Source organism: Zootermopsis nevadensis, unplaced genomic scaffold, assembly GCF_977971745.1.
Source record: "Zootermopsis nevadensis isolate Lab colony 2312 unplaced genomic scaffold, Znev_1.0 Znev_ptg000017l, whole genome shotgun sequence".
Lineage (NCBI taxonomy): Eukaryota > Metazoa > Arthropoda > Insecta > Blattodea > Termopsidae > Zootermopsis > Zootermopsis nevadensis.
Genome location: NW_028259149.1, coordinates 537797 through 549902, shown reverse-complemented (window position 1 = coordinate 549902; position 12106 = coordinate 537797). Strand labels below are relative to the sequence as shown.

General features: G+C 41.6%; 1 protein-coding gene across 5 annotated transcripts in view; it reads left to right on the top strand.

Annotated features, from left to right (window-relative positions):
• The first annotated feature begins 5475 nt into the window (after positions 1-5475).
• LOC110830572 (serine/threonine-protein kinase SIK2) overlaps positions 5476-12106 on the top strand; it is a 74319-nt gene continuing 67688 nt past the window's right edge. For 4 of the 5 annotated variants that reach the window (XR_015535538.1, XM_022065664.2, XM_087350713.1 and 1 more), the window contains exon 1: positions 5477-5818. Coding sequence is in view for 4 of the 5 variants with exons in the window: in XM_022065664.2 (XP_021921356.1) it covers positions 5699-5818 (120 nt within the window). In the remaining variant the exon portion in view is untranslated. Of the gene's footprint in view, positions 5819-12106 lie in introns of all 5 variants that reach the window. The other variant, XM_087350714.1, reaches the window with a different exon arrangement.

Sequence of the window (12106 nt, the reverse complement as noted above, 5' to 3'; positions counted from 1 at the left end):
TATGTCTAGGTCTCTCCAGCGGTCTCTTTCCCTCAGGCTTCCCAGATAGTGGACCCAACCGAAGGTTCATCACCGAAACAACCAAAGCCCTCCACCGGACCAACAAAATCCAGTCTCCTTCAACTCCTATCTCCCATAGATCCCGCCTGAGATTATCCTCCCATCTATGTCTAGGTCTCTCCAGCGGTCTCTTTCCCTCAGGCTTCCCAGATAGTGGACCCAACCGAAGGTTCATCACCGAAACAACCAAAGCCCTCCACCGGACCAACAAAATCCAGTCTCCTTCAACTCCTATCTCCCATAGATCCCGCCTGAGATTATCCTCCCATCTACGTCTATGTCTCCCCAGCGGTCTCTTCCCCTCAGGCTTCCCAAATAGTGGACCCAACCAACCAGATGGCTTACCGAACCCGAAGGTTCATCACCGAATTAACCAAAGCCCTCCACCGGACCCTGTCCTGGGCCAACAAAATCCAGTCTCCTTCAACTCCTATCTCCCACAGATCCCTCCTGAGATTATCCTCCCATCTACGTCTAGGTCTCCCCAGCGGTCTCTTCCCTTCAGGTTTCCCAACCAGTACCCGGTGCACACCTCTTGTCCCATCCATGCGCGCTACATATCCCGCCCATCTCACTCTTCTCGACTTAATCACCCTCACGATACTTGGGGAGCAGTACAGATTTTTAAGCTCGTCATTGTGCAGTTTTCTCCACGCCCCATCGTCTTCCCTCTTAGGCCCGAATATCCTCCTCAACACCCGATTCTCAAACACCTGCAATCTGTGTTCCTCCCTCTGAGTGAGAGACCATGTTTCACACCCATACAAAACAACAGGCAAGATTATTGTTTTGTATACTTTAATTTTCGGGTTCTTAGAAATCAGACGGGAAGACAAAATATTTTGGACTGAGAAGTAGCAAGCATTTCCGGAATTTAGTCTCCTCCTAACTTCCTCACGAGTGTCATTTTGATTTGTTATTGTTGTTCCCAAATATTTGAACTTTGTAACCCTCTCAAAGGACTTCTTAACTACCCTAAGATTCTTTATTGTATTTACGTCGTCCCCCAATAAATTAACATCATCAGCATACGCCAATAGCTGACGTGTCCCATTCAACTTAAACCCTGCCTCGTGCCAAAGACTCCGTCCGTTTCCTGGGATTAAATGTTTTTCGTAACAACGCTGTTTTTTTTACGGTGAAAGATTATTAACCTCACGCCCAACCCCAAAGCTGGAGGACCACCCTTCGTCGGCTGTCCGCGACTGGTTATTAATTCGGGGCTAACCTCCATAACTGGAGGCTGTTCCTTCATCTGCAACCCGCGGACGCTCCGTGCCGTGCGGGTTGAACGCCTCGCAGGAAAAGCATGACAGACAGACATGTCCTGGGGCCTCGTAACAATCCACAAATAAACAAACGCTTGTTTGGACTGCACAGATTTCAATCGTAGTCACAGAATGTGTGAATCAGTTGTCATGGAATTTTCGTTTGTTCGTCGAGGCTTCGGGTTTTAATGGAGTTGATATTTTTCTCGTTTTGAATGATTAGCTTCGCAAAATGCCTGTTAACCCTACTGTGTCAATAGATGGCAGTATATTCCATTATGTCTGACCTCAGATGAAATTAGCAGATGGATTTTTATCTACCAAATACATAGTTTGTTGACGCTATTAGCTTGAGTACGGTCCTTGAGGAGCTGACAGCGTCTTACTAAGTCAAGAAATTCCGCGCCTTATATTGGCTTCAGCCATATGAACTCAATTCAAACCTTCCAATTTTAATATTATCATCTCGTCTACATTCAGATATGTCATGTGGTCGCCATTTTCCGTGAATCTCATCTTAGATTTGATCAATATAAAATGGCTACTTGATGAAGGGTACAAATTCGGTTTTCTCCACTGTGTTATTATTTTGTGCCTCATAGCTCCATGTATTCTGCTCGGCGGATTGATCTCAAATAATGTCAGTCTGTTGTTTCCTTAATGTGAGAAATCAATTTTCACACCTAAATAAAATTACAGGTTAGGCTAGGTTAGGTTAGGTTAGGTTAGGTTATGTTAGGTTAGGTGAGGTTATGTTATGTTAGGTTATGTTAGGATAGGTTAGGCTAGGTTGGGTTAGATTATGTTAGGTGAGGTGAGGTTATGTTATGTTAGGTTAGTTTGTGTTAGGCTTGGGTACGTTAGTCTAGGTTGGGTTAGATTATGTTAGGTGAGGTTATGTTAGGCTAGGATAGGTTAGGCTAGGTTGGGTTAGATTATGTTAGGTTAGGTGAGGTTATGTTAGGTTAGGTTAGGCGAGGTTAGGTTATGTTAGGTTAGGTGAGGTTAGGTGAGGTTATGTTAGGTTAGGTGAGGTGAGGTTATGTTAGGTTAGGTTAGGCGAGGTTATGTTAGGTTAGGTTATGTTATGTTAGGCTAGGGTAGGTTAGGTTAGGTTAGGTTAGGTGAGGTTATGTTAGGTTAGGTTAGGCGAGGTTAGGTTATGTTAGGTTATGTGAGGTTAGGTGAGGTTATGTTAGGTTAGGTTAGGCTAGGTTAGGTTATGTTAGGGTAGGTTAGGCTAGGTTAGGTTATGTTAGGGTAGGTTAGGCTAGGGTAGGTTAGATTAGGTTTATTCGTAGCAGACGTCAAGGTCAAATTATATCAGAGTATATTTCAGTTGAATGGGTTTTAATAAGTAAGACTGCTGATGTCAGTTCGTTTGGGGGGGGGGGTGCATGAATATTGCCAATAAAAAACACGTTTTATAGCTGGTTAGTGGGTTTAGAAGTAAAGGAAATAAAAAACAAAGATAGGAAAATAAGGACAAGACGTTCATGTGTCATTACCAGACTACGGGTTAAAATACGAATATGAAATAGGCAAAGTTCAAATGTTGTGAAAAGAATAAAATGTCATTCACGAATAATTTAAGAGTAGACTGATGTGTTTCAATGCAGAAAGCGATCACGCAGTGTAGGGGCCTGCGTTGATAGGATAGTCTAGGCTTGTGGCTTGGTCGAGGTAAATTAGGATGCACACTCGTTTGGGGAATATCGACGAGGAGATAAGATGATAATATTAAACTGTATCTCAGGAAGGTATCGTGTGAGGTGCCTGAAACTGGTTCAGGGACATTTCCATTATCGATATTTTATAGTATCGATTTTGAAAATTCGAGAAATGGCTGTCTTCAAGGTGTGAGACACAGAATTAGAATTATTCTATTTGTTTTTTTACGCGTAGCTGAAGCTGAGTTTTGCTTAGCTTAGAACGTGATGCAGTTTGCATGTTTCTACCCACGGCACTTCCTACCTAGAGTCGATTACTGAACACAGCGATATCATGTTTCAGTCTTTAGATTATCGAACACGAGCTGCAAGCTCTCTGCGTGGGACTGTCGTCCATATTTTTGGAACAGCCTGTACTACCTTTGACGTCATTATGTCGTGCTGTGACGTCAGCACTGACGCACGTCCGACGGCAGCATACAGGCTGTTATTAGAACGGAGTGCCTGCGGAAAACAGTTAGTTTCACGCGAAATCAATACGTTCACTAAATATATCGACTCTTTCGTTGCTGTGGTGATTGTTTAATGTCGCAATGTCGCAAGATAATGAAAGAGTAGTTCCGTTCGGGCTCACTGGTGTCGTTAGTGTAGGGCGTGATTATCAGAAGCTATTTCAATTGAGTGTCCATGCTGGCAAAGATTTTATAGTGCGATAGTTTAGTGTCGTAAGATGTTGGACAATCGATAAACCGGCGGGGGGGGGGGGGGTCTTCTACAAAACCGATTTTAAGACGTCGTCGTATCAAAGGGACGCTTAAGCTTAAAATATTCTCGACGGAAACAGAAATCACGAAATAAAATATACGTTAAAGTAATCGGTTCTGAAGATATCAGCTTTACTAACCTGACACCAGATTGAGCTTTCGTTGTGGTCGATACTGGAAAGAAGGAGACATCGATCACTCGTTAGAGGTTCATAAACATTCTTCTTCACGCTGTTGACTAACCAAAAGTTTTATTGTCCTCGTACATTCCCGCAGAAAGAACAAGGATTAAATCTTGTAACGTCGGTATAAATAATAAAGAGTTTGTTCCAAGACAGTGTGACTAAAAAGTTATCGAAGGTAGGCTCATACTGAAATAAACTAGATTAGGCCCACGTAGAGGATTATTAACGACGGGAGAGAACCTGTCGTGGTCTTATTTAAGGCACAATCCCGTCATAAGCGTGGAGGGCTGAGGAAAACTGTAGAATCCCTCATTCAGCTCAGCTGATCTCCATATTACGAAGCATTTGACCACCGCCGTTCGGTTATCATATCTTGAGTTAGATGAACATGGACCGCACATTGACTTACTCCATGTTTAAGACCAGTTTTAATTAATATTCTCCCATCTGTGTCGTTGTCAGATTGAGCTAAGTGGTCTTGTGGGTTTATGACGAAAATGTTATGTTAATTTTTCGTTTCTGTCCCGTGTTCTACATGGCCAACCCATCACCTGATCCTCTAGTTTATCGCTCTAATAGTATTTGATGATGAGTTAAAATTGTGAGGCACTTCCATAAATTAATGTCGTTTACGACCGTCTGTGACTGTCCTTCATAGGTACGGCTTTGCACTCAAGTTTCACAGTCATAGTAGGTAGAAAGGTAAAACCATATTCGGTATCGTTACGTTAATCTTTGACGAGAACAGAAAGATATTGTGAATCGATTGTACGAATTATCTGTATTTATTTTTTGATTCTGTGAGTAAAATATCATAAAAGACACACAAATACTTATTGCAAGACAGACGAACAGATGAACAGCGTTCTTTGTACTACGCTGAGGGTTGTAGAAGGTCATGACTTTTGAATAAACAGTTGCTATCTTTTGAGATAACTTCTTCGTCTATTTGCTGATGGAAAATACTGCAACGGCGAATTTAAATATGCCACGACCACTTTATTCCACATCGTCTTCCGTTGTCATTTTCCCATTTCATGTTTCATAACTAAAACAGGCGAGACACAGCGTCGGAAAATAAAAAAACAAATGAATACGCTTTCGGCACGAACGTTTTCTCAGAATCTCTGGTTCTTTATTTTAAAACAATTTCTGTTAATGTTCTGTAGTTTACAGCATCATTATACCGAGAAACGGAATAAATACAATTCAGTCAGAAGTATGTTTTTTTTTTGCACGGTTGGTACCAATGGTGTGCAATGACACTCTTTGAATTGCACAGAATTAACGAAAATAAAGTGGAAAACAATGTTCGTGTGGTGCTCACAGTTTACCCATTCATGAGTTTCTCCAACGTAATATAGTTTTAGGGAAACAAAACTCGCTAGCGTACGTAATAAAAATGTTCGACTGTCTGAGGTGGGGGGGGGGGGGGATGTCAAGATCAAGGGCAGGGCGCAACGCGCTGTTGTGACGTGGGGGATCATCCACCCCCGCCAACAAAGAACACTTCGAAGGGTGGGTTAGTCCGCCTCCACACCGACACACAGCGCCACACCAGCTCTGCGATATAATCGATACAGATTTACTTCGATACTAAGGCTGTTGTAATAATATTTACCAACACGGTCGTGCAGTAAGCCGATACAAGTGGCCGTGAAAGCAAGGCGTATGGATCAGTGCCTGTCGGACTGCCGCGCTGTTAGGATGGGTCGGAGTGAGCGTTCGCTAGTGCATACCAACACAAGGTAATGGCGGCGGACCGGCAGAGGGCGCCCATCAGAGTTGGTTTCTATGACATCGAGAGAACCATTGGCAAGGGCAACTTCGCCGTGGTGAAACTCGCCAAGCACCGCATAACGAAAACAGAGGTGAGTAGTGTGTATTCGTTTGTTTGTGTGTGTACCAAGAGACGAGCTGAAAGGAAACGTGTTTCAGAATCTACTACAAGGTTACTTTGTATCGGCTCCGCGTGGTTGTCGGAACCAGGGTAGGTTTTGTGAGTTGTTTTGAGGAAATTTTGGCAAGGCAGTAGTCCCTGCCAGTATGTCCATTGCGCGGACGAAACAAGTGCAACATTGAGCTAAAAATTTGTGTTCATATCGCCGCTGTGTTACAAAGTTTGTGATCGGATTAATTTAAGGTTATTTAATGACGCTCAGTTGGAAATGTTACGTAGGAAAAACGTGAGGATGAATGATGAATTGGAAGCTGTGTGCGAAATCGATTCCTTTGTGTAGTTGTAATTATCGGTTTGAATTGCATTTGAATTCATTGTTGTCGCTACACACTGAAGTCTTCCCCATTGGGTGTTGGTTTCGATTTGAATGACATTGTACTTCGATGGAATGCAGGCTGCAGTATATCACGCTTTAGTTCGTAATACACGTCATGCAAACGTCTGACATATTTATGGCGTTTCACATGAAATTCCCCGTAACAGACGAAGTAAAGTATTTCAGGGGAATGGAACATGTTCTAATTCTAAAATGCATGGCCGGGATTTGAGGTAATAGTAATATGTGTCTAATAGGAAATGGTAGGTCACTTACAAGCAGAGGATAGAGTAAACTGGAGTGAACTGGTTCAACCTCGGCTCCGATCGTGTTCTACGAGAACAAGGAACGGCTGAATCAGCTTAGTAACAGTCAAGCAGCTATGGGACTTGCGTATTGAAGTAACCGCGACACGAAACATCTGGTGTTTGTCCGATGATATTAACAACAATTGCCTTTTGGTGACCGATTGTCGTGATTGGGCATTTTACAGGGCGGGGGGGGGGGGGGAAGGGTCAGCCATAATTAATCGTAGATTTGACATAGCTTTGCGTCCACCAGTGTTACCAACGTAGCAGTTAATATAATAGAATAGGTCATAGCACAAATACAAAACTTGTTTCTAGTACAAATATAAATGTAAAGTTATAACAGATATTTACAGATTTTTGGAACTACAGTATTACAGCAAAATAATTATGATGAGAAACCATCAACATTATTACTTACATGTATTTATAAATTCTTATACTGAGTGGGAGTGAGATAGGAGATACTCTTTTAACGCTGGCTTCAACATTTTTATATCATATTTTAAACTTTCTATTTATAGTAGGTGGACGATTATTGAATAACTTAATTTCAGTATAGTAAACTCCTTTTTGATATTCACTGAGGTTAGAAATCGGCACATGAAGGTTGTATTTGTATCTTGTTCTTATGCTGTGGATGTCTGTATTTGTTTGAAATTTTTCCATGTTATCCACTATAAATGATATTAGTGAGAGCAAGAATTCAATGGGCATTCTGCTAAACATCGTAAATACTAGCACGTCGATACTTCCAGAAACCTTACAGATAACCTAGAAATTTACCTTGTTGAGACATTTTCTCTCTTTTAGTTTTTAATTATTCGTATTGGTGGGGGGGGGGGGTTACCTTCTTTTAGTATGCTTCGGTGGCCATGATTGAGTTTAACTTGATATGGTTTCAGAATTAATAACACTTTTACTTCAATTGGGCTACCTGAGGGCCGAGACGCTACTCTCTCTCTCTCTCTGCGCCATTGTATTAATTAATGCCAATGTTTTCGAAGCGTTTCGTCAGGGCTAGAAATGCACTTTGAAATATAACTTATGTCCAGATATTTCTCAACTTGAAGAAGAATTCAAAACATTTACGCAAGTAGATTATAAGTGGCCCATTTTATTATCGCAGTCACTTGAGATCAGAAGTGTCTTGAGACATTTGAATACCGAGATAAGATTGAACTGCATTAACCTCAATGTGTATTACTTTTATGAAATGTACGCAGACAATTTATCGAAAATGTTTTGGAATACCGAGAAATTTTAAGATTTATTCCGCCATTAAGTACCGTGATAATGGTCGTGAGGAAGATTTATGATAATAGATAGCCATAATATTATATCAGCCATTTAAGGCTTTGACCGGGATGTTAAATCTTAAGTGGTACCGCCTGATTCGACTTCTAATGGTTAAGTGAAGTGTTTTCTTCGCGGTACGGTCTGGATTCGTAAATATTATGAAGACGAGCTTCGGCTTTAAAGGGTTAACCAGCTGATTTTCGTAATGGTGAGGTGTAGTGTTTTCTTCGCGGTACGGACTGAATTCATAAATAATATTTAGACGATCTTCGGCTTCAAAGGGTTAAGTTATCTGTTTCGAACAGCTTTCCATTTATCCAGATAATAGGATCATACATTGCTACCAACTAAAGAATGATTATCTAAAAGAACTATTAGACTAGTGATGTTATATGGTTGGATTCGTACCAAAACAGATGGATACTTCCACAGAAAGTTTCACAAACAATTGAAATATGTCATAGTAACAGTTTTATCATGATAACTTATCAAGGTGTTTGTTATATTAATAATAAAGGCTGAGAAGCTTTATTTTTGCACAGATACAGGCGTTTACACGTGGTGTTAATTTTACATTTGGATAACGTGAGCGCTCTAGACTCGTGGGCAGATGGTTGTGCTACAATGGAATCCACCCGGCCCACATTTTGCACATAACCTCAAAGTTTCCCACCGTATTCATCGCTGTCAACTGTGCCACGAAGCTAACGGGGGCCATTTTGAAAACTACACAAGATTCGCTAATTCACTGGGTGCCAATGTTGACGTATGGATTGGTTTAGTGTATTAAAAATGAGATGATAATGTTGCGTCGTTATTGTGTTGAATATATACTTGCTCAATTTTTCGAAATGTTCGATTTACATTAGAGCATCATCTTTTACACTACATGTTTCGGTTCTAAATGAGCCATCTTCAGGTGTATGATCCATATAAACTCAAAATGTAATATCGTAAGTGCAATCCTTCGTCAGATGTCCATCAAATATCAGAAAGTTTTCTGATATTTGATGGACTGCACTTAGGATGTTAAATTTTGAGTTTATATGGATCATACACCTGAAGATGGTTCATTTAGAACCGAAACATTTAGTGTAAAAGATGATGCTCTAATGTAAATCGAACATTTCGATAGAGAGCATCATTTTAATATATTTTAAATATTTAAATGTTAATTGTAATAATATTTTAATATTTTAACATTTAATAATAATATTTTATTGTGATTTGACTGATAAAATTGAGCAAGTATGTATTAAAAATGTCTAACATAACCTGCTTTGACATCCAAACTCTTAAAATTTATACAGTTGATCTTTGTAATGGTGAAGTGTCGTGTTTTCTTTTCGGTACGGGCTGTCGTATGTATTTGGCGTTGTAATGTCAGACTTAAAGACGTCAGACAAGCAATGGAGAATTATGCCAGTCGAACTGTGAGCTAGCTATGAAACTGTCATGTGTTTATTTAACGTACGTGAATTCCTTCTTGGTTTCACAATAGCTTAAATCAATCGTAATGAGATTTATAAAAAAGTTGATCGTGTTACAGGCATAGCTCATAAAATCTACGTGCAGCCTTCAAGTCCCACGTGTCTTGTGTCTGTTTTATGGCTAGGTAATGTAAGTTTCAGTCGGTCTCAATTCACCTCAGGGCAGGATTTTTCTCTGACATAACGTCTAGACCAGTTGTGAGGCCAAATGAGTCTCTCTCTCAAACGCAGATTTCGTCAGATTGTGATGCTGTTACCCCCAGCATACGACCGTCCCCCGATGTGCCCATTTTGGTTTAAATTGGCGTCATATACGCAAGCAATAATTTTCATCCGGACACGCCTTAATTTGTAAATGATACATTACGACACACCACAGAATTTCGCGTATACTAGAAACTATATGTGGTCATGAATATGTATCTAAATTTTAATCCTTGACCTATAAGAAATGAAATCGAGCCGTGTTGAGCAGAACTGCTGATTAACCCGTGTGTGTGTATTACGAATTGTTACTTCGAAAGATAAGATATTGCATTTTTCTGTCAATCACGTAAAAGATGCACATTTTTAAAAAGATTTTTACACACCGTTTCCGGTACATTGATCTGTACCTCGATGTTTAACAGCGTCCAGAGCTCATTCATTATTACAGTAGTAGTAGTAATCGTGTATCTTTCTACGCTCCTCAAAATAATTAAGGGGTCAGGTTTTCAAATGGTCGTAAATTTTTCTTGGAGTTTGTCAAGTTTATTAAAATATGGGTAGTTTAGAGAATGGACATTTATTTAAATAAAAATAGGCCTCTTTGTAACAGCAGACACAACTGAATTATTGTTACACTGAACAGTTTTGAACTAATCACAAAAAAAATAGAAGTTTTATTTGCATAAAGTTTTTGTGACATAATTTCAAGGTTTTTTTGAGCTAAGTAGGCGGTTGGACTCCCTTCAACTCGAAGGACAGCTGTACAGCGTTGAGGCATCTTCCGGACAATCCTCCGGGTGTCGATTTGGGGAATTTGCGCCCAATCCTCCAAAATGACATTTTTCAGGTCCCGCAGTGTGATAGGTGCGTTCTGACGGTCTCTGACGCTTCGCCCCAGTACGTCCCACAAATTCTCAGTAGGGTTAATGTCTGGGCTGCGAGCTGGCTGTGGTAAAATGGCGATGTCTTGCTCTTGGGGGTACTCCTTGAGGATTCTGCAACGTGAGGGCAGCACTGTCATGCATTAGGAGAAAATTTTCTCCAAATGCCAATGCAAACGAGGTTCCAGCACCTCGGGAATGTAACACCGCGCATTCATAGAGCCGTTTCTGATGACCACGAGGTCGGTTTTGTCGTCAGTCAAAATACCGGCCCACACCATTATGATAGCCACGGTGGTCTAGCGGTTAGAACGCTGGCCTTGTAATCCTGGGGTCTCGGGTTCGATTCCCGGCGGTGCCCGAATTTATAACTTGTGTTGGGCAAGGCCGTGGTCTAGGCAACACGGAGTTTTCCTCCGTGGCATCCCAACAATTACTCCATTCACACACAGAAGAAGGCAATGGCAAACCACTTCTGGATCATCTGCCAAGAACGTATATGAACAGGTCCCAGTCCGAGAAAAGGATTGAAGGATCCTGTTCATATGGACCTGTCCTCAGACAGAACAGTAAATAATAATAATAAAAAACACCATTATGGAGCCAACACCAAAACTGACATTTTCCTGGACTGTGACTGGTAGAAAACGCTCTCCTGGCCGTTGCCAAACTCGGACGCGTCTATCGTTGCCCTGCAGGATAACTCTAGACTCGTCGGTGAAAAGGACATTGCGCCAATGTTGATGTTCTTGAGCGAACTGTTTTCTCCCTCGTCAATCGGGGTACTCTAGCAGGACGTCTGGACCTCAGATCCATCTCTCGAAGACGGTTTCTCACCGTTTGGTCAGACACTTGTCGATCTGTAGCTCGGGAAAGGTCATTTTGCGAGGCCCGTGAAGTATCTCTGCGGTGCCTCAAGGCTTGTAGACGCAGAAAACGATCATCCCTAGCAGTTGTTGCCCTGTCCTCGTCGTCGAATGACTGTTCCAGTGTCTTGGTATCGGCGGCTTAGTCGCCATGTCACGGATTGAACCACACCGAGCCGTCCGGCTCTCTTGCAGAAGCGTCACGGTCTGTGTTGCTTCTTTAGCTGTCAAATGTCTCCTTACACCTTTCCCAACTTGCACATTGCGCTGCATAACAACAGTATTCCTGTATCGTCAGTAACAAACACAAGAACTGCTCTCCTTCATTCCTCTCGTAGGCTTCTCTCCCTGAAAAAACCAACTGTAACCGATCGCACCTTTCACAATTGCACTCGTATCAGAATTGTTTACAACCCTACAGAATGCGCTGATTTCAGATTTAGTCCAAGAAACTTTACAACCATTCGAAAACTTGACCCCTTAATTGGGGAATGTATATTCTTTCAACGCCATTTTACTTTTAAACGTTAAAATCAAACAAATTGTTTACCTTTGCAAAAATAAACACCTTCTCTGGCTATAACCCTTGAGAGTCGATGTACCTGTCAGAATACTTGCTGGCAACGGGCGGTATAACCATGTGTTTGATCCCTGTTAGGAGCAACCTGTTTTCCTTCCAGCCCCCCCCCCCCCCCGACTTTGGGGCCAACCCACTGTCTTGTGCAATGGGTACCGGAGGTCCTATCCGTGGGATCAAAGCCCTGCCGGGTCCCTGGGCGTGACGCTGACCACTAGAGCCATCTAGTGTTCAGATCGTGAATGACTTGGAGCC